General features: G+C 38.3%; 1 protein-coding gene across 4 annotated transcripts in view; it reads right to left on the reverse strand.

Moving 5' to 3' along the window:
- Positions 1 to 1,683: 1,683 nt before the first annotated feature.
- grk6 (G protein-coupled receptor kinase 6) overlaps positions 1,684 to 23,731 on the reverse strand; it is a 74,736-nt gene continuing 52,688 nt past the window's right edge. The window contains exons 7-16 of one of the 4 annotated variants that reach the window (XM_044370290.1): positions 20,574 to 20,637; positions 17,223 to 17,363; positions 12,277 to 12,467; positions 12,153 to 12,190; positions 8,921 to 9,010; positions 8,531 to 8,739; positions 8,055 to 8,192; positions 6,583 to 6,720; positions 5,345 to 5,479; positions 1,684 to 4,421 (exon numbers count right to left, since the gene is read on the reverse strand). In XM_044370290.1, the coding sequence (XP_044226225.1) occupies positions 4,371 to 4,421; positions 5,345 to 5,479; positions 6,583 to 6,720; positions 8,055 to 8,192; positions 8,531 to 8,739; positions 8,921 to 9,010; positions 12,153 to 12,190; positions 12,277 to 12,467; positions 17,223 to 17,363; positions 20,574 to 20,637 (1,195 nt within the window). In that variant the 3' untranslated portion in view covers positions 1,684 to 4,370. Of the gene's footprint in view, positions 4,422 to 5,344; positions 5,480 to 6,582; positions 6,721 to 8,054; positions 8,193 to 8,530; positions 8,740 to 8,920; positions 9,011 to 12,152; positions 12,191 to 12,276; positions 12,468 to 17,222; positions 17,364 to 17,999; positions 18,049 to 18,149; positions 18,190 to 20,573; positions 20,638 to 23,731 lie in introns of those variants that run through there. The other 3 variants (XM_044370294.1, XM_044370291.1, XM_044370293.1) reach the window with 3 other exon arrangements.

The raw sequence follows: 23,731 nt of genomic DNA on the forward strand, positions 1-23,731 counted from the left end.
TCAGCGGTTAGTACAGCGTTCATATTTAACTCAAAGAAAACGATGATGACGGTCGTGAAAATGAGACCCCGGTTGTAACAAACTGGGATTATCGTTTAAGACAGTATTGGAAACATTTACCACAGAGGTTATCTGACAGCAGAGAGACGCAGCACAGCAGTCGAGTCCTGATTGTAACGTCCATGGAAAACGTTCCCCCCCCCCATCCGACCTCTCAGTCTTTATAAAATCACTGTCCAGAGAGTCCAGAGGTCAGAGGTCAGAGGTCGGAGACGGGAGAGTCGGAGCTCTGCAGTCTTTTGAGTGCAGTCTATTCTTTCAGTCTCATCGTCCACAGTGACGTTTTTTTTTTTGTTTTGTTGTTTTATGACGACGACGACGAACACACGAGGAACCACAGACCGGAGGCAGCAGGCTTTACACTTACAGCATGTTTAAAAACAAAAAAAAAACAGAGGTGAGAGGCGTACTTCACACACTGAAAAGGCACCATGGATGGGAAGGACTTTGTCATCTTTGATCTTCTGTGGATGAACTGGTTTGGTTTATCGATAAATCACTTTTTAAAAAAAACAAAAAAAACTACAAGAAAAAGCTGATTTATACAAAGAAACCTGAACAATGAATCATCTCCGCATGAACATCAAAAACCCTTTTTTGACAATGAATGAATAAAAACCAGACAGTTGGATTAATTATCTTTGAAAATAAACCAGTTTTGAAGTGAACATCATAAAGGATAAGATCTGTATTAAAGGCTAAATTCACTCAAATCACACAAAACCAAACTGTATATTTTCTCTCCTTCCTCTAACGGTTTCCAGCCATGACGAGATCGTTTTGGTTTGATTCGCGCACATGTTTTAGAGTCATTTGTTGTGCTCACAGCTTTGAAAAAAATGACATTTAACAGGTCATAACATCAACAAAAACATTCTTATTCTGATTAATTGACCACATATTTGAAATCTACAGTTGCTTTCACACCTGTCCTGTGTTTTTCGGGGGGTAATTTTAGATGTTTTAGTCTCATTGAGTCGTTTCAGATGATTCATTTTATTTCATTTATTTTTTTATCTAGACAGCTGCTGGGCTCTTCTATAAGGAATCTTCAGGATGTAATATTTTATATGACTGTATGAGGAATTTCATTCATTATTTACACTGCAGAGTTTTCACATGTTTCTGTTTTATGTTGTTTGTCTTTACTTGTTGTTGTTGTTGTTGTTGTCTTGGCCAGGAGAAAAAATATATTATAATATATATAATATATAAAATACATATATTTAGCCAACACTGCTTATAAGATCACTTCTTTGACCATTTAACAAATTTAACAGTAGTGTAGCTTTTGAATTCAAGCTTAACTCACTTGTCTTCAGTCATAAAATCCTGTTTGTTTTGTTTTCACATCACAAACGAACGACACCAAAGTCTGTTTACAAGCAGACCGCGACCCTCCTTTTCAGGTGTTTGGATCGGTCCGGTTGTTTAGTTTGATTGACAACTTTCACAGCGACGTAAATTAACAAAACTAAACGGGAAAATACATCGGAGTTGGTTTAAACCAAACAGGTTAGTTGTGAAAGCAACCCAAACACAAGTCACACAAGTCGACTCCACAAAACATCCTCAACAAAAACGGGTCGACATTTAGACCACGAGTCCACGAGAACAGACAACAATTACTGTCTAATGATGAAAATAGTCCCTGTATGAACTCAAGCTTGAGTGAAATCTGCATGGCTTGATACCGCTGAGGGGAAGTGAGAAAATTGGAATGAATTGAACCTTTAAAATGTTTTTTTTTAAGCTTATTTGTTTGAGAAAATAAGCTGAAACTTCACTACTTGGTTCATTTTTTGAGAACAGATTCAATAAAAGCAAAAAAAACTCCAAAAATGTCAAAACTTGATGGAGAAATGTTGGGACATTTAAACACTGTGGGACAGTTACACTTATTATTCAGTTCATTATTGTTGCTCTCAACATCAGGAGTGATTAAAATCATATTTAACAGCCGGGACAAACTCTGGATAACAGATTTTCACAACCTGATGAGACTTTGGCGTCTTGTTTCAAATATCATTCTACTTTGTCCGAAAAAAACTAACCACAGAAAGAACATGACAGCGACTTGTACATTCAGAGGTATTTCACTTTAATAGCTTAAAATCGGAGGCCATTTTTCTTTGAGGAAGCCGTTGACTGCAACAGAACCAGCTGACCAGTTTTCCAGCTTCAGTCTCTGTCTGACGCAGGATTTGACCCACAAAAGCTTCAGTTACTCTCGTCGGTGCTTCAACGTGACTTTAACGCAGCTTGTGACGGATCTGGATCTGCGTTGTTCCGACAGTAATCAGTTCCACCATTTTGTAATGAATGTAAGTATATTTCGGGGATGTTGGGAGCCCAGACGAGGGAAGAGAAGGCGTGCGACGAAGGTCCGCCGCTGGAGTTAAACCGCAGACGTTGCGGTTATGTTGCATGCATCTTAACCAGTAGACTAGCGGTTTTCTTGCACACATGTGTTGCTCCCAGCAGCTAAATCCCAGCAGGTAATGGGGGTAAATTTTAGGATAATTTGTGACCTTTAATTAAACCTGCAGTGTGGAGCCTTTGTCTCCCCCGTCTGGCAGTGAGAGTGAATAGTAGTTACCTGGTTGTAACTCCAGGTCCCCGTCGCTACTGTTGCAGCTTTAAAACGGTGGATAAATTGTTTTCGGCATCACACACAACCCCCGTGAAATGACTCCTTTAACTGTTAGAATTTGATCCGTTCGGTCCGATAACATTTGGAAAGTCTTGAGGAGCCACATGATTAAATTATTTTATCCCTCAAGTTAACTGAGGGCGCCCTTCAGCTCTGGCAACGGTGATCGGCTGAATCAGCATCGTGTGAACTCGTTTGGCTTGAATGTAACAATTGTTCATTTATATGTAAAAAGTTCCCACACTCCAGCTTTCACGTTGTCGCATTTTGTTAACAATTTGTCCCCTCAAATTAAGTTCAGGTAGAGCATCGTTATCATACCTGCATCGTGGGAGGAGATATATATCTGGAGTCTCTGGTTCTAGTCCATTAATGTTTCCCCCCGTAGATAACGCTACAAACTCATCAGGACAAAAGATGAACAACTGTGTTAGAAAATATCTGGTTCTTTAGTAAAAAATCGAAGATACAAGACTGTGGATGTTAAGATGTTAACTACAGCTCCCAAGATGCATTTCAGCAAGAAACAGCCAATCACAGAGCTTAAAATTCGGTCACGTGTGTCGCTAAGGGAAGGTGGGAAACTGATTTTACAATCTGCAGAGTGAATTTTTAATTTTTCTGGGTCACTTTTGAGTGAATTCAGCAACTATGGAGACACATTTGTCACAAATGTCAGTCTGTACTCTCACAGCTTCCTCCTTATGTGCTGTAGTTTTGATATTTTAAAGGTTTTATGTTCAGATTTCAAGTGTTTGTTTAAGTGAGATTAACTCTCTCAGCAGAATCAACAGTCCTTCAAAGAGCAAAACCTTTTCTAAATGTAAATTCTAACTGTTTTATTGATATTAATTGTCATTTTCTTGTTGTGTCACTGTCTGAAATATGGCTAACAAAAATACTTACAACTTATAATCAGAGCTTAAAAGTTTCTGGATTCATTTTCTTTCAGTCTCAGAAAATCTTAACAGTCACATCCCCGAACTGACAAGAGTAACTGGAGCCGCTCGGACGTAATCAGTCGATTGTCTCTAGAAATCCATGACAAAGAAATAAAAAATAATTGTTATTGATATAAAAATATCAGCAGATGTCGACAGCTTCATTGTGTCTGAGCAAACAAAAAAAAACAAAAACTACACTTTTAAATGAATTAAAAGAAGGAGTGAAGTTGGTCACAGCAGAATGGATGGTGGATAAAGAAAAGAGGTCATGAGCTGAAAGTCACTGGTTTGATTCCCTGGACAAAGTGGGTAAAGAGATGGCGGAACGCTCAGTCCTCCCTTATAACCACTGTCACGGTGCCCTCGAGCAAGGCACTTTTACAGCAGGCGATTGTTCCGGCGGAGATGCTCGCGGCAGCTCCCGCTTCAGTAACAATGGACGAAAAGTGAAAGCAAAGCCTTCCCTGGACAACAAACAGTAAAATAAACACAACAACAACAACAACAACAAAAAAAAATCTACTCATTTTCTGTCCGTCCTCGTCTCCTGGTTTGGAACGCGTCCGATATTTCACACTTTTCTTTTAAATAACATTAAACATTATGGCTATGCTGAAAATATACATTCTGACATTTAGAGATAGTACTATTTTAAAAATACAAATGTGCAAAAGTTGTAAACAAATGAGATCCTGTGTGTGTGTGTGTGTGTGTCACAGCCTGGTGGGCTCCTCGTCGCTGTCGCTGCAGTTACCACAGCAGTCCTGTAAAAAGAGACAAAGAGTCACTGTCAACGTTTCAGTTTCACTCCTTGATTGACGCAAATATACAATAGATTCTTTAAAGGAAAACCTGTCAATAACATTCCTTAAATGACCATTAAAGGACACATATTCTGCACATATATCCAGCTCTATATTTATATTCTGGGGCTCTACTGGAATATCTTTGCATGTTTTACAGTTAAAAACTCCTTATTTATCTTCTACTGGTCCTTTATGCAGCCCCTCAGTTCAGCCTCTGTCTGAAACAGGCCGTTTTAGCTCCTGTCTCTTCAAGCCCCGCCTCCTGATGAGCCCACTCTGCTCTGATTGGTCAGCTTCAGGAAGCTTCCTCCGGCTCCGGAGGCTACGTAAACAAACTATAGTAGCAGGATTTCATTTATTTTTCTCCTTCTTTACTCAGACTATAAACTTTTCAAATACATCCGTACATGTTGGAGCCGAATCAGATCCAAAATATCGTTGAATATCATTGAAGGCATCAGCGTCAGACGCAGGATGCTTCTTTCAGAGAAAAAACTCCCCGAAACTCCCCCCTGGCAGCTAAAGAGCCAAATATTGCCCTCAGGAGATGGTGGAGACCAAAAATAGAGCTAAAAAGAGTAAACTAATGTTTCTCTGTGTCTGCTGGATGTTTAATGTTTGCTTTGTGAGTTGATTATATCAATGTTGTGTTTACAGCTTGTAGTACTGTCAGCAAAGAGCCCAAAAAATAAATTAATGGAGGTTTAATTAATATTGTATTTTGTGTGTGTTTATCTTGTTCTGTTTTTGTGAGTTTGCTGTATGAAAAATATAGAAAAATTTGTGTCGGGTATAATTTTTCCATAAAAATAAATTAAATTACAGATGTAGCACAGTAACAGGATGATAATGGTTGTGAAGATGAGACTGACTCCACCAACCTGTCTGCCGAACAGCCGCTGCAGGAGTCCCTGTTTGGGGGGAGGAGACGGTTGTCCTCTCCAGTCCAGGTCAGGAGGAACCGTCCCGTCCTGGTAGAAAACATTCAGCTCGGTGAAACACTCGGTCTCGATCATCTGCAGGAGAAAAGACCAAACTTCAGTCACACAGAGAGAGACTTCAACCTCCAAATAATAATAATAATGAACTTTATTTATACAGCACTTCTCAAAACAACATTACAAAGTGATTTACATTGTTAAAACATTAAAGTATTACAATTAGGCAGTAAGATCAGACAATTAAAATAAAATAAAACTGAATAAATCAAAAATAAAAACAACAGTAGTAATAAAACAGATTCAGACATGTTGGAAATAAAACTGTGCAGTATTTAATTAAATTAAGGCCATTTTTGTTTAAGAAGTGATTTAAAAGTTAATGTCTGCTTCTGTGCAGACATTAACTTTGAGTGAAGAATTAATACATTTTAAAAAGATACATTTTGATTGCAAAAAGGATTAAAATGTGATTTTAATTGGACTTTATGGGCTGTAAACAGTTTTTATCTGAATGATGTCTGCTGGTTGGTGTCTTTGGTCTTAATGGATTTTAAAGTGAGCAGAAGCGACTCGAGCCGCAACTAATAATTATTTTCATTATCAATTAATCTGCAGATTATTTCCTTGATTAATTGTTTATAGTTTTGTCTGTAAGACATCAGAAAAAGAGCCCAGAGTGACGTCTTCAAATGTCTTGTTTTGTCTGATCAAAAGTCAAAAACCCAGGATGTTTTAGACTTGATGTTAAGATTTTAATAATTACTTTTAACGCTCTTTTAACAGCAATTCTTGAGTTTTTATTTTCTGTGAACTGTACTTTATTTCAGTTTTTATTTCTTTTACATTTTCTCTTGCTTATCTTACACTAGAATTGGTTTTATTTCTCTTAAATATAATGATTTGTTTATTTTAATTTGCTTCAATATGTGACATATTTGTAACTGGGGTTTGAAATAAAGATTATTATGATAAAAATTCAAAGATTTTATTGTTTACTGTCCTATATAACAGGAAAAGCTTAAAATCCTCAAATTTGAGGAGCTGCAACCTGAAAATATTTGGCAAAAAAAAAAGACTAAAACAAATCGTTGCAGCTCTAAGAGCAACAACAGTTTATTCTTACGGCACACACGTGTATACAGTATCTGTTCATGTGTTCATGAATCTGTGTTTCTCACCTCGTTCTGCCAGGGAATGGAGACGCTGCCTGTGGACACTTTGCTGTAGAAAGACTCGTCTTTCGGCTCCAGCTCTACTCCTTTCACTGTGGAGAACTGCTCGATGTCCAGCACGTCTTTACAGTAGATGGCCTGCGGCTGCAACACACAAACACACAAACCACGACTTCAGCATGTTTACATTTCTGGTGCTTAGCAAACACTCGAAGAAGAGACTTTATAAGAAGAGTGTCTCTGAGAAAAACCCCTCAAACCAAACTTCTATTTGTTTAGATACAGATTTAAACTCCCTCTGCTGCTACATAGTTACACTGAGGGACATCCGTCCTATACTGAGACTGTGCAGGTTAATTATGCGTAACGAACCTCAGTAATATTATTATTAATCTGATTAATTATTTCCTCTTCCTGTGAAGAAGATGTTTCCAGCTCCTTATTTAGAGGAACACTCTGACATTTTGTGAAATTTGCTTGTTTGTTTTTTCGCTGGAAGATTTATTCATTGATGTTATTAGCTACACCTGTGCTAGCATTGATGTTATTAGCTACACTTGTGCTAACAATAACGTTATTATCTACACCTGTGCTAGTATTCATGTTATTATCTACACCTGTGCTAACGCTAATGTTATTAGCTACACCTGCGCTATCATTGATTTTATTAGAAACACCTGTGCTAACGCTAATTTAATTAGTTACACCTGTGCTATCATTAATGTTATCTACACCTGTGCTAACACTAATGTTATTAGCTACACCTGTGCTAACGCTAATGTTATTAGCTACACCTGTGCTATCATTGTGGTTATTAGCTACACCTGTGCTAACGCTAATGTTATTAGCTACACCTGTGCTAATGCTAATGTTATTATCTACACCTGTGCTATCATTAATGTTATCTACACCTGTGCTATCATTGTGGTTATTAGCTACACCTGTGCTAACGCTAATGTTATTAGCTACACCTGTGCTAATGCTAATGTTATTAGCTACACCTGTGCTAATGCTAATATTATTATCTACACCTGTGCTATCACTGATGCTATAAGTTACACCTGTACTTTGATGACAAGTCAAAATGTCTGCTGTAAAATAGGTTTGAAGCCTCAATACATAAGTTAACTTGTTTTTAAACCACAGTGTCTCGTTCTCTACTTCTAAACGTTAAATAAACAAGATAAAACATGTAAATAAAACAGTTTCAGAGTTATTGGAAGGTGTATTTTCTTCTCTTTTGATGGAGCTAGGCTAGCAATTTCTATTTCTGTTTCCAGTCTTTGTTGGATAATGACATCCTGGACACGTCTCAGTACACAGAGATGAAACTGATATCAGTCTTGTCATCGCTGATTTATGTTTCTGCTTTTTTCTGTGTTATTTTCTCACCAAGTTTCCAGTTTTTCTGCAGCATAAATATTCCTGAGATCAGTTTTTGTGAACTTGATGTCTGAGATCATATCCTGTGGACTTACATCAGGGATGAAAGGCGCCTCCAGCATGCCGGCCTCCAGGCGTTTGAAGTTGATGGAGCGGAAGATGGGATGGGCTTTGACCTCTGAGGCTCCACCTCCCTGACAGCCCAGCCTCTCTGCAGGATCTTTGGCCAGCAGCTGGGGGGTTAAAAATCATTAAAAACAACAGGAGATGCAGAAGAAGACACAAGGAAGAAGAAAAGGCAGGTGTTCAGGTGCGTTTATATGACACAATAGGGTTGCTTGTTGCCTCAGCCTCCAAAACTGAATTAGAGGAGAACGCTCTGCATGTTTCCTTGCTGAGGGTGCATCCACAGCCAGCCAACATTTTTATACAGTAAGTCCCTTTAAACGCTGAGATAAATCATTGGAATATGTTAAAATATGCAGTTTGAGCAGATGGGAGCTACAGAGCAAAACAAATGCGAGACAAATGTACTTGTCAGGACAAAAAAACAGCTCGTATATCCACTCACCATTTTACAGAGGGCCTTGGCGTCCTCGGAGAACACGCTGGAGTATTCCTCCTTCACCTCCTTCACCAGCTGCTCCACTTCCTCCCTCTTGATCTTCTTCTTCCTCTGCTGGAAGGGCGACTGACCCTCGATCATCTCATACAGCAAGCAGCCCAGCGCCCACCAGTCGGGGCTGAAGGTGTAGCGCTCGTTTTTCACCACCTCCGGAGCTGGAGGAGAGGAGAAGAGAGGAGAGGAGACGGGTGAGTGTTTTTGAGCTGAAGATGATCTTAAAAACAGAATCTAAAACCTTTTTAAAACAATGCTAGAGCGTGACGTTTCTCCCACTTATCCAAACTCCCACCGCAGCTGAGAATTAACTGTTGTTGATAAAGGTCAGAGGTCACTTACCCATGTATCCTACTGTTCCCACACGGCCCTTGATGGTCTGTCCTTCTGGTACATGAACTGCTAAACCCAGATCTGATATCCTGATGTGGCCTAAAGACACAAACACATACAAAAAATGTCTCTAAGATGTAAGAAAAAGCAAAGAGTCTTTCACATTTTTTCAGTATCAGCATCTAACCAGTAAGATCGGCTGTCATTAAAGTCCACCTCCACTCAAAAATGTGTTGTTTTTCTACTTATTGTTCCTTTATTTGGATGTTTGATGAGCTCACTGAAAATCTGAGTTTAAGGTTTGTACCCACGACCACGATTTATGACATCACAACTAGTTTGGAGCCAATCCTGGTCCGGTATTCAACTTACACAAGTGTTAAATGGAAACTTGGAGCCTTCAGCGCACAAACACATCTTCTATTGAAATGAACAACATTTACATATTCGTAGATTCTGGGTTTTTAATGAGAGAGGGGTAGATGCCGTTTTAAGGGTTTTAAAGGGGTAATTAAACCATATCAGACACACATTATTGTTCCAAGCAGATTATTGTCTTAATAACCGTGTCTGGAGGGGATCTTTAAGTTTTTAAGTCTAATTCTACTTATAAGTTCTGGTTCTTATCACCAACAACTGTGTTTTCAGCAGATTTGTTTTAAATGAGGAGTATTAATATCTTCATATTCTCTTTAGTCAATAAAAAAAAAGAAAGAGAGAAATGAAAAAAGAGGGAAACAATTTAGAAAAGAAAGAAAGACAGAAACAAAGCAGGAAAGATAGAAAACAGAACATTAAAGGAACAAAAAGCAAAATAAAATAAAATCAGAACAAATAAAGACACCAGATAAAATATACAGGACAAAATATAAAATACCACATAACTACCCAAACGCCTGTCTGAACAGATGGGTTTTCAGCTGCTTAAAAAAAGAAAAGACATTTTTGAGTGGAGGCGACTCGCACTGAGAGTTTTAAAGGTAAAACATGTGTAACAAGTGTAGCTGGGTGGGAAAACGTGACTGTAGCTATTAACGCCACCAGATGGCACTGATACACATTTAACGGAGTAACGGATACCTACAAACTGTAAGATGTTGTACGCTGATGTTTCTGTATTTGTTGGGATGTTGACAGACATGCAGACAGTGAATAGAGGTCAGTAGACGAGTCAGTATGTCTTTTAGTTCACACATTCATTGTAGAATTTCAACAACTGTGAATGTTTGACTGTTAATTGTGACTTTGTGGTCTCTGTGTGTCATAGGGATGAGCCTCTATAGTTACACTATTTTGTACTAGCCTACATGTTTCTGCAGTATTTGGCGGCAGTTCATGGTTATTGATACTACGACTGTAGAGAAGACAGTGAAGAGCCTTGGTGTCTCACCTTAAGCCACTAGATAGGTTTAAGTGTTACAGCGGATGGAGGAGAGTCCTGCAATTACAGCAGAAAACCTTCTGCTGGTTTTATTTTAAAGCTTTTATTTTATTTTATTTTATTTTTATCTTAGCTGAACACCTGTTCAGAATAAAGACCCCAAAGAGATATTTCTATGTCTTGTGTAATTTTCACCATCACAACACAACAATGTGTTTTTTGACTCCCTTTTTAAAAAATAATCACTTAAATGTTTTGCAGTTTTGTTGCAGCTATGTGTCTTTCTCTGTTCATACATAACAGATTATATTTTGTATTATTTCCAACCATGTTCTGTTCAACTGTATCTTCACTAAACAAGTGGCTTTATCTTCTGGTCTTGAGGGAAAAGGTTTTTAATTTTATGTCATCACATCAGCTCAAAACAGTAATTGCTTTCTTGCATGTTTCTGGGATTTTAATCACTTTTTAATGAGGTTTCATTATTGTGTGTTATTAAAACTCTTCAGCACACTGATGCCAGACGTGAGTTTCCTCTGCAGGAAGCTTTTGGGTTCAGCTGGAGTCAGAGCGCCCTCTGGTGGCTCACAGCAGGAAATGATCTCAAACAAACTCCTGAGTCTTTTACAGCCAGAAGCTTCTCAAAGCTCTGTATTCAATCCAGAAGAAAAGCTTTGCAGTCGTTCATTCTGCATAATTATAATATGTAAAGAATGTAATTTTGATCTGGAAGATTCATCTGCTGCTACAACTTATACTTGACTGTTCTGTGTGTTATTTGGCCATTTTGTGACTGTTTGTTTTGTATTGTTGTTTAATGCTTGTTGTCAATTTGAGTTTGATTTAGAGTGACAATAAAGTTTTAGGTAAATGTTTTTCGATCAGATATTGTATATGATGCATAATATCTTCAAAATACATCATGAAAAGGACGTTTAAGTCTGAATACATGTTGGGCTGCAAGAAACAATTACTTTCTTGATTAATCAATGAATCTTTTGGTCTATAAAATATCAGAAAATTGTGAAAGACGCCTAAAGTAACGTCTTCAGATGTCTTGTTTTGTCTTGACCAACAGTCAAAACCCAAATATATTCAGTTTTCTACCATAGAACCATATTTACTTCTGACAATTTTGCTTAAAAAATTACTTAAACAATCAACAAAACTCTTGCAGATTAATTGTCTAATTGTTGCAGCTTTAAATATACAAAATATAAATATACAGAAATCATCACAGACTTTTTCAGTGACTTATTATAATTTAAACAATGAATAAATAACAATTAATAAGATTCTATGTTCCATAAATTGCAACTTAATTAAATTGACTGATGTTTTTGTCCTCTAGTTTTCAGCAGGAACAAGTAGTGAACACAACACACATGTGACATATGTTGAACTTGTTAGCAAACAGTTGCTTATTTCCACATCCAGCAGTTACGGAGCAACATTATCATTCATGTGGAGTCGTGTTTCTGTCCACCTGGTGAATGTAAGTCCAATATTCACTCTCTTTTAGCTTCTGTTTTTACTCTCTACCAACTCCTGAGGGAAATATCTGGCTCTTTAGCTGCTAAACGCTCCACTATGTTCACCAGCTAGTCTACAGCTAACTGTGTCTGTTTGCTGTTTGGTGCTGAGTAGGTAGTGTACAGCGGCTTTTTACAGCTTTACTCTGAAAACAGCTGCCTGCTGCCAAAAATGACGCTATGAGAGCGCTGTGAGTGCATATAAGCTTCAGATAAACTTCTGAATACATTTTTGCACAGAAGCAGAACTGCAGACTTTGCAGGAACTAGTGATAAAACTGTCTTTCATAGAAAAGTTGGGACTTTCTCTTTAAACGCCGCTACTCACCGTGGTCGTCCAGCAGGATGTTCTCTGGTTTCAGGTCCCTGTGTGACGGAGAACGAGAGTGACGGTGAGCGAGAGAGAAAGAAGAGGAACATGTCTGTCTGGTGAGGTTCGAGCGTCCTCTCACCTGTAGACGATGCGTTCTCGGTGCAGATCCTCCAGACCGCAGCATATCTCCGCAGAGTAAAAGACGGCTCTCTTCTCGTCGAAACCCGCCTCGCCCATGTGATAGATGTGAAACTTCAGGTCTCCTCCGTTCATGAGGGTCAACACAAGGCAGAGGGCGTCCTTCGTCTCGTAGGCGTACGCTAAACTCACCTGCGTACAGAGGAGCGGCATGTGTTAATGATGTAAGCTGCAGGTCAATATTTAACAACAACAACCTTATTTATCAAGAAAAAAATGTTAATCACTGTCTGGTTCTAGCCTCCCAAATATGAGGATTTGCTGCTTTTTCTCTGTTTTATATTTATGTGAATTGAATCTTTATATATTAATGTGTTTCTGGGATCTTTTGATGGACATTTACAACTATTTTATTGAAGACGACGACGATGCTGTTGCCTGCACGTCCCCACAACTAAAAACACAACCTGCTGCCAAAACTTTAAAAGACATTAAGATCTTTTAAATAAAGTTGTGTGTTTTGACATCGAAGCCATGTCAAGCCCTGAGGGACTCATCAGGCCTGGGAGCACCGACGAGCCAGCTGACCAGAGTCCAAATCAAATAAGCTGAACGAAGATCATCTGGCAGAGAATCAAACCAAACCGGAGTCCGAACGAACCTCTTTGTTGTCTTTTAATTACAGCGGTTGTTAATGTCGCAGACATCACGTCCGACTGACGCACAAAGAGAGAAAGATGAGAGGGAAATATAAAAAAAAAACTTAATAAATGCTGTGATTGGCTGTTTTTGGAGGAAAGAAAAGCCACCTGAAAGGAACAATCACATCTTCTGAAACATTCATGTTAAGGAATAAATCTGGTGATAATCTATATTTCTCTTCTTGTCAACAATTCCCATAAAAAGGCCAAAAATAGTCCACAACAAATACACTATTTCCTGTGGTGTTGTTGTTTTTTTTTTTGTAGGACTTGTTAAGAATAGGAAAAGTAAAAAATTACCAATTAATCTGCTGATTATTATGTTAATTAATAGATTAATCATTTTGTTTATAAAAGATTTTATGATTTATTTATGACACAGAAAAGCAAATATTTGACATTTCTGCTAAACAAAAATCACCAAAACGATTGTTCTATTATCAGAGTAGTTGCTGATTAATTTTCTAGCGATTGATTAATCGATAGTGCTCTGTTTGACATCTCACATCTGTTTCCATAAACAAACATCACGTCTGTAGGTTTTCGGCGCAGGATGCCGCCGCTGTTACGTAATGCTGACGGAATAATTGGTGAACGTGTTGCAGACTGCTGGTTTGAGGTCAGCAGAGAAAAACAGGTGCACGTCCTGTATCACTGCTGCATGAACAGAAGGAGGCTTACAGTACACATGACACACATGCATGTATGTTCTGCCCTAAAGCATGTCTCTAAAGATATATAAATGTTATGTGTGTCACTTTTATCAACTCATGTAATGTTTTTGTCTTTTTTCTTTTAGGGTTTTTTTTTTCCTGCTTGTTCGTAGAAGATTGCGCAACTGAACTGCAGGAAAACAAACAAAAGGAGAAGTTGAAGTAGTTCCTGCAATATCATCATTAATCTGACATTTTTATTTTCTAGAAATTGCTGTCATTTCCTTTTAACGTTTTTCATTGTGTAAAAAACAAAATTATCTGCATAAAAACAGGTGGACGGAGGCAACAACGTTCCAGGAATTTTGGAACCAGAGGAACTAAAACAGGAACTAAAAGTCCCTGTTTGTGTTTCCACTACATCTGCATGTAAATTATGATGCAAGTTGGACTGATGACGTGTATAAAGAATGAGTATTAACATATGAGGAAACGACGACAACGCAGTCTTTATGGTGTTCTTTACTGCTGATGACTCTGATGTTTGAGTTATAGATGTAATGAATGACTGAAAAGGAGAAATACAGAGAAATTCAAAGGATCGAAAACAATCTGCAGAGTGTTTGATGGTTATTTCTGTCTGATTTAGAACATAACCACCATGAAACAATCTTTATAATGAGATACTAAAATAGTTTTATTTCTCTCATTCACTCACTGTTCTCTCTACCATCACTCCCTCTCTCTCTTTCATTCAGTCCTTCGTTTGCTCGTGCTCTCAACTCGTTTGCGCTCTCTCTTCTCTTTTTCTCTCTCTATTGTTCAAAACAAGTCGGCCATGAAACAATCAGGAAATAAAGGTCAGGTCGTTTCTGTTCTTCTCTGGCTTTGTTTTAAAAACAAGTCAGGAAGTCGACAGCAAAGTGTTTCCACTGCAAGAACATTTCGAGGAGCTCAAGGACGAAACCTGCGCCTCCACTGAAGGAACTTAATTTAGTTTCTGAAGGTGCTAAAAAAGTTCCCGTTTGAAACCATCGTACAGACATCACAGCTGCTTCAACGTGTGCCATGCTTCATTCATAAAACAAGGAAGTACTCTAGTATCAATATCAGAACCAGGGGAGGACATAGTCTTTGTTTCCACTTCATGATTTCTTTTTAAAAAGTAATGAGAGAAAAAGAAAGCGAGCAAGCACGAGTGAGTGAATGAAGAGAGGGAGGGAGCGGCGGTAGAGAAAACAAAGCGAGCGAATGAGAGAAATAAAATTTTCTGATAGTTTCATGTTAATAAAGTGTATTTTCCTTGTATGTGATCACATGTTTGGATGATAAAGCTGATTCTGATAGAACACAGAGTTGTAGCCATGACGATAAACGATGCTTCAGATGTGGATGTTGCTGCGAAGAAGCTACAAATACTAAAACGTGGATGTTTCACACACACACACATCTTCATCCGGCAGCGCAGAAGATCTAAACAATCGACTAAAATGTGAAAATAACAACTAAATGTGAAATACGGTCACAGTCTCCCCTCCTGTTCCTGAGTTACGGTGTTGAATAATGGTCAGGACATTATGATGTCACAGTGAAGTTGACCTTTGACCTTTTGGATATAAAATGTCATCACTTCATCATTTTATCCTATTAGACATTTGTGTGAAACTTTGTCATAATTAGCGTATGAACTCTTGGCCAAAAACGCGTTTTGTAAGGTCAAAGTGACCTTGACCTGTGACCTTTGTAATAATAATAATAATAATAATAATGATAAACTTTATTTATATAGCACTTTTCTTAATGTTAAGTGCTTTATAAAAAGAAAAAGCATATATCAAACATTTCCAAAAGCTTTTTACAAAGAGAAAAGTTTTAAGAAGAGATTTAAAAGAAGTGAATTAGTTTGTTTGACCATCAAATCAGTTCATCCTCGAGTCCGAGTGGTCGTTTGTGTCAAATTTGAAGATATTCCCTCATGGCGTTCTTGAGTTGCTTTCAGGAGAACGGGACAGACGGACAACCTGAAGACGTAATGCCTCCAGCATCGGCTGTTACTGGCACGGAGACATAAAAACCATCTAACTCAGCAGATGATTTATTCGTTTTCAGTCCTTTATTTCCTCCTCTGCATTTCTCCTTTTCAGTCATTCATTATTCATCATTATGTATAACTCAAAACGTCAGAGTCATGCAACAATTTTCATTACTGATTGACGAGTCGTTCTTCTGTGTCTCACCTCCAGTTGGTCCAGAATGCGGCAAACAGACTGTTAACTAATACACTAATACATCTCACCAGAGTCGACCAACCTACATTGGCTACCAATCGCTTGTAGAATTGATTTTAAAATTCTTTTAATTACCTATAAGGTGCTACATGGACTGGCCCCAACCTATATATCTGAATTACTGTGTCCCCTGACCACGGTGAGACACACTGAGGTCTGCTGATCTGTGCCGAAATCTAGGTTTAAGACCAAGGGTGACCCCCCCACCCTCTGGAGCCGTCTTCCTCTAGTAATAAAAAATGCTGAGTCAGTCAACAGTTTTAAGAAGCTCTTAAAAACTCTGTTTCTTAAGCACTTGATGATTGTTCTCTGTATTGCTTTCACTGTTTTTTATTGTTGTATCTGACTTCTGTGTAGTTATTATGCTTTTATTGTTTTTATTGATGTGATGACCCCTCCGCTCCACTAGGTGCTCCTGCACTCCGTTTGCTGGTTTCCTTATGTCTTGCAGGATCCGGGGCAGGATGGAGGATCATCATCACCATCATGAGCCACACCTGGGCCCGGTGCGGTCGTGACTATAAAGCTTGGCCTTCTACAGAGTTTCTCTCCTCCTCCTTCATCACGCCTCTTCCATTACGAGTGCGGCGCGGCTGTTTTTGTTTTTTTTGTTTGCCGACACGCACGCACACACACATCCACACATGCCTACATTACTGATTACTGACTTCCACGTTTTTCCGTTCTCATTTATTACTCTGTAAATAAACACTTATCCTAAGTTGCAAAAACTCGTCTGGTTTCCCATATTTTGTCGCAGCCTATGAGCCGGGCTGTGACATTGATGTTATGTGTTGTTACACTTTTTATTTTTATTCTATTTTATTTCTCTCTCGTTTTTATTTGCATTGTAAAGCACCTTGTAACTCTGGTTTTATAAATAAAGTTTACTTACTTACTTACTATTTTCTTGATTAACCGTCAGTCGTTTGGTTTATAAAATGCCAGAAAATTGTGAAATATGTTGATCTCTGTTTCCCAAAGATGCAAACTAAAATGTCTTATTTTGTCCACAAAGCAAAGAGATTCAGTTTACTGTCATAGAGGACTCAAAAAAATCGACTTATCATTGCAGCTTTACATGCAACAGTACAAAAAACAACAAAAAAAACGTCTGTTGTTGATGTTTCCTCGTGTGTTAAAACTGCATTTCAAATGACACCTTGTTTTTTAATTCGTCATGGGTCCAATTTGCATCATTTACCTGGAACTTTTTGGGGTTTTTTTGTTGTTTTAATGTTAACAAACGATGAGAAACGTCCTCCCCTCGTCCGACAGCAGACAAACTGTAAACAAGATACTTACTACAAATCTGCTGTTGACTTTCTCCAGGATCTGTTTCTCATTGAGCGCCATGGACTCTCCTTTCCTCTTCTTTATCCTCTTCTTCTCCAGCTTCTTGCAGGCGTACATCTTCCCTGTGGCCCGTACCTGACACGCACACACCTGGCAGGTACAGGAAAGACAAACATGTATTTATTCTGTTTACTTCTGTATGTTGTAGTGATGTTTTTTTTTAGTAAAGTAAATCACGATGTCAGCGAGCAGAGAAAGAAGTTCACATGATTAAAGAATTTCCATATCCATTCATACGTACAAACAGACGGATTAATGAAACAATACGCTCTCTGAATAAAAACAGAGACTATTTTATCGCCAATCATCTTGTGACTTCACATTTCTGAGAGCATCGGGAGCTAAAACAAGACGGGGATTGTAAATGACCTAATTCTGAGGTAAGAAACGGGACAGCGGCTCAGCACATCAAAAAGGGAGACTCGCACATGATTATAGGACAAAATCCTCCTGGTTTTTACTGAGGCTATAGTCAACCAAAGAAAATCTTGGTCGACTAAAATCGTGATGTAATGGGACAGAGTGCACAATAAACTCGGCAGCCACACATTTCTCTGTTCTGTATTTCTCAGTTTAGCATCTTCAGGTTATGCTAACCCATTGTTGCTAACTTTGGAGCTAACCCACTTTACTTTTCCAGCATTTGGGGAGACAACAGACGTGACTTTTTAGCATTTATTAACTGACAAACTGTAGTCTGTACTGTACATTTACTGCCAGACTGACAATTTACTAACAACCTTTTCCTCTGCTCCGCTCGCATCCACCGTCACTTCTCTGCTCCTCGTTCTTTCCCGGTCGCTACGCAAACATATTCCTTAACGGAGCCACGCGACCAGTGGTTTCCCAGGCAACGACAGACGTTGACTCACATACCGGAACAGCGCTGCTCAGAGACTCTCAAACGCTGTCGATTTCAAATCAAATATTAAAAAATATTTTTTTTGGCCTGGCGGGGGTTCTCGTTGTGTCATTATGGAGAAACACAGATTCAGTAAACGTTCAGTACGTTCAGTAAACGTTGAGTACAGTTAGACCCAGCAGTCTCCGTTAGGTTGGGCGAGTTCAAAGTTGTGAAAACAACGGGGGTGTTTTGAATACACCCCCGTTGTTTTCACAGGTAATTTGTTAGTCTGTCCCTCCCGCCGCAGGAAATAATGGATTACTCCTGGAAAGCTGTTAATGTAGCACTTTTCTCCTTATGAAAATAACACGGAGATTATTCGACCAATGAGAATTTAGTCGGATGAGAGCATATCGACCAACTAATCGACCAGTCGACCAGCAAACTACAACCCTAGTTTTTACACTGACGTGACGTGCGTTCAGGCAAACTTCTGTAAACCTGAAAACGTTGGCGTTGTAGTGTGTGTACGTGGAAAACTGAGCTTTGGAGAAACACCGTCATATCGCTGACAAAACATGATGGTGGCAGTAGCGCGGCGTTTCACTGGAAGAGGAAGAAGAAGAGACGTAGCTATCTACCACCTTTCTCTCTCTGAAACTGTTGTAATCTGCTCCCAATTAATAAAATATCAGGAAGCCACTGCAGAAATGGAAGTAGGATACCGTTTCTTCTTCGCTTTTCTGTGGCTTATGAGGACAGAGATATGTTTTTGCTCGAAAAAAGCATTTTAAAATAGGGCTGGTTTAATGCAAAATTAGTATAGTAAATACTTTGTTAAATAAAAAAATTGCAGCGACGGTAATTTGCTAAGTTTAGTAAATATTCCCCATGAAGTTTAGTTGTATGTATATCCTGTATCTTGTATTATGCTGTATCCCCCTTTTATATAATGTTTTAAAATATACCTGCATATTTTCTATGAATCTTTTTGTCTAGAACAATTGTTTTTGCAACTTTTTGTTTGTTGAAAACGTTGGACGCCATCTTAACTGAACTTTTGGCTTTCAGCAATATCAGCTTCCACTTTTAACTCGTTAACAAGATGGCAGACGTTATCTTGGAGATGTCCTGCTAAAAAATGAGGATATACAGTTAAACTAAAGACTGATGAAAACGTTGGTCTGTTTGCACTGTTAAAGGATAAAAATCTGCCCTTTTTCCCTCTCAAGTAAGGACAGTTTGCGTCATTTGGCAGATAATTGGATACTGACGGCGGTGAACTTTGAACTTCTGTCTTTAGAAAGATGAAATTCTAGTTCAAGTCGAGCCATTTAATCTGCAGTATAAACATGGCTTGAGTCAGTCACTGTGAAACAAAATCCATCACTGATAGCATGCAGCAACAAGCTTAGAATATATATATTTTTCATGGGATAGTGTGTTATGGTTTCCCTCATTATCTCATGACCCACTGCTAGTCCATTTAATCAGCTATCGGCATCAGATCAGTCTGGAATCAAAAGACTCTTCTGGTCACATAGATAAGTAGCACAGAGACACCATTCAGTGGCGTGTAACGGGGTTTAGACACTGCTGTATGATCAAGTCCTTCTTTTCAGAAGCCAAAGAAAAGATTTACTTAGAAACACTGCAGCTCTCTGCACAGTTTCAGCCTTTGAAGTCAGTGGAGCGTTTCCTTTTGACCTTAGTGAAACTGTGTTTACCTCTGTGAACCAGAATAAATGGAAGCAATTTTTGAGAGTAAATACAGTAAGTCCTTTACAAGCTGGCCTTTTTACTTTGCTATGTGTGAAATAAAAACTCAAAGAAAGCTACACAGAGAGTGAAACGTCCAGGTATTACTGAGCAAATACGTCAGTAGTTCATATTAAAAATGACCTCTTGCATTTTTTGTAGTTTTTACCCTGAGTGGGAAACAGTTAAAAATTACTGGAACATAATGTTAACTGGATGCATCTGACCACAACCTGGAGTGTCCCAGCAAAGGGTCTGAATACTTTTGTAAATAAGAGATTTCAGTTTTAGATTTTTAGTAAATTTGCAGAAAATTTCTATAAACATGTTTTCACTTTATCATTATCTGTTATTAAGCGTAGACTGAAGGGCAACAATTACTATTTTATCCATTTAAAAGTAAATCTACAGCACAATAAAGAGTGCAAAAAGTTTCTGAATCCACTGCATGTTTTAAGGTAAGTCTTGTGGGACTGATGATAATTTAAGGGAAATAATTGCAAAGCTCCCAAAATACAACTGAAGTGCCTCTGAATTTTGTTTCTTTCTTCAGTTCATCTAATTTATTTTATTATCTATTTATACTTTTCAGTAAGATAATCTCCTCTATATTGTGAGTTGTTCCATTGCATGTTGAGTTGATGCAATAAAATAAAGTTGAAAAAAAAAAACAACAACAAAAACCTGAATGTACTCACCTCACCAAAACCTCCTTTCCCTAAAACTCTGTACTGTCGGAATGTATTTTTCGTCACAGGTTGCCTGTTGGACACAGAGAGAAAAATTAGAAGTCATTTATAACAAACCCTGTAATTCACGTAAAGGTCCATTTTCAACATGATAATATGTAAGATATACAGTATTTTGGGATAAAAAAGTGAAATCCTGCTACTATAGTTTGTTTACGTAGCTTCCGGAGCCGGAGGAGGAAGCTTCCTGTAGTTGACCAATCAGAACAGTGTGGGTTCATCAGGAGGCGGGGCCTTAAAGAGACAGGAGCTAAAACGGCCTGTTTGAGACAGAGGCTGAACTGAGGGGCTGCGTGAAGGACCAGTATAAGATAAATAAGGAGTTTTTAACTGGAAATCATGCAAAGATATTCCAGTAGAGCCCCAGAATATAAATATACACCTGTAGTATAATTTGCAGAATACGTCCTCTTTAAGTTTTCAGCCAAATTGAGTTTAATGGGTGATTTGATGTCTTTTCACCTGCATCTTTTCAGTTTAATATATTTAAAATATAGACCTGGAAATGTGTAGAATATGTCCCCTTTAAAAACAAAACAAGTGTGAAGTTAATGCATTGACACTGTTACATTTTAGAGTTGCAATTTTATTTGTTTTCGTGCATACATCTGCTTATTAGGGGAAAGGTTTGTTGAGACGAGGCCGCTGTGTAGTTTGCAACGCTAAAGAACACAGAGAACATTTATGCAAGAGCAAGCCAGTGAATGTTTTGTTTCTTCACAGCTTCAGTTGCAGTTTTCTGAGATAACTCGCTCAAAGACTGTCCCTTACCTTCCACAGTCAGATCCACTACACAGTAATATTTTATCCACAGTCGGTCATGAGTGGATGGATTTATGGGGACCGCAAACAGAGCTGGTAATGAACACCTGTACCAGTGAACTGGTCCTTCCTGGTGACAGTTTTATTGTCTCATCTTCACTAGAACTGCTCTCCACAGACTGATCGCTGTTATTAGTCTTTGGAGCTATTTCTAAAACAAACTAACGGGACCAATCTCCTCATAAAGACGTGTTTTTATTAGTTTTTGGACAACAGTAAGATATATCAGGCTTTGAATACGTGCACAGTACTACACGTCATTGTTGGTTTGGCTCCAAACATGAGATTCTGCAATACAACAAGAAAGATATAGAAACTATACTCCTACAGTTTCACCTCTCCAAGCACACGTCATACCTTTAAAATGTTGCCACAAGCCTCCTCTCTCTCAAAATGTGAACATATAACCCATCAGAGGTGTAATTTTTGAGATCTTAACTGATAAGCTGTCAGAAAACGCATTCTCTAGTTGACTAATTTGTTTTCACATTTTATCTTTTTGTTTTGATTTATTGCAGCTGCAAATGGATTTCAGTTAATAGTAATTTCCTTAGAAATTCTCCTCCGTCATGGAGGGACTTCAGTGACCCTGCAGTTCGTGAAAACTCCACTTTAAGATACTGACACATTCAAGGTCATCAACCTTCTACAGTTTCCTGGAAAGCTGATGATAAGCAGCGCACAACAGGATTCATTCTGCTTTAAATGAGGAAAAGAAACAAACACTGTAAAGGAAAAGCATCCAGACGTATCTTCTGCCTCTTTGAGTCTTTCTGCTTCTCTAAATCTTTCTCTCTTCTTCTGTCGCTGCATCTTTTCTGTCATCGCCTCGTGGATTCAGTCTGGGATCTTTTTATATTTATGTCACTAAACGGGGATCCCATATCTGCGTTGTATCAGCTGAGAGCTTAACAATCAAACCTAAACACTCTAAAGTTGTCCAGTATGTTTACAGCATCACTGAGGTCTGAAATGTGGAGTCGGGGAAGAAGAATGAAACTTTCTGTCTCTAAACAAACCTGAAAGAACTCATAACAACTATTATTCTGCTTATAGGTTCAAATCTCCACCAACAAATTAAAACTTACATCAGACAACAGTGTGACTAGAGTTGAATACCAGGGAACTGATATCTGGTATTTCCCTGGAATTTTCTCTGCTCCAGTTTCCCAGGAAAACCTGTGGGAACCTGAGATTGTTAATTCCTGTATCTACTGGAACTGGATCAACTTTTCAGCTGCGGCAGTTTCACCCAGTTACGTCTCATGTTGTCTGGCAACATATTTTCCGAGTCAAGTCGGGTTTATGCTTGACGTAAGGAGTTAACAGGAATCCTGCTGAAGAAATCTGTGGTGTAGGTGTTTGATTTATGGTTCAGGGTTTGGTTTTTTTGCTTACAGCACCGACACAACGCTAGACACGTTTTGAACATGATGAAGCTGCAACGATAAGCAGAAATGTCAGGAATTTGCTGGTTGCAGCTTCTAAAATGTGATGATTTGAAACATTTGTGTGTCATACATAATAAAAAAAAAAATCTTTGGATTTTGGACTGTTGTTCAGACGAAACAAGACATTTGAAGACGTCACCTTGGGCTCTAAGAAATTATAACAGGCATTTTTTTTTTTACAATTTTAGCTACTTTGCTACTTACAGAAATGTTACATCCAGTTAACTTTTCACATATTTTGCATTGTGCCATTAACTGAAAAGCAGACTATCTGGCATGCAATCACTCTGTTTATATTAGTTAAATAATTGAGATTAATTGATGACATATCATCAGTTTTTAAGCTGATAAGTTGAGCTTGTTAGCAAACAGTTGCTTATTTCCACATCCAGCAGTTACTAAGCAACATAATCATTCATTTAGAGTCGTGTTTCTGTCCACCTGGTGAATGTAAGTCCAATATTCACTCTCTTTTAGCTTCTGTTTTTACTCTCTACCAACTCCTGAGGGAAATATCTGGCTGTTTAGCTGCTAAATGCTAAAAATCAACTCACTAAAGGTCTTACCACCCACCTCTTTTCTTTGTTTCTCTACTGTTCTCCTTTTTTCTTTTCTTTCCACTTTGTTTTTGTGTTTTGTCTTGTTTTATCATCACTCTACTGACAGGGTTATTAGAGTTATGCTTCTATTTTTCCTATTTTTGAACTTTAGCGGAAACATTTTGGTCAGTGCACAAGTTTCTACCTGTATGAAAGCTCTTTACTGTGATTATAAAGTCTGATTAAACACCAGTATTACCTGCTGCACCTCCTGCATCACTCGTCCAGTAATTAC

Source organism: Thunnus albacares, chromosome 13, assembly GCF_914725855.1.
Source record: "Thunnus albacares chromosome 13, fThuAlb1.1, whole genome shotgun sequence".
NCBI lineage: Eukaryota > Metazoa > Chordata > Actinopteri > Scombriformes > Scombridae > Thunnus > Thunnus albacares.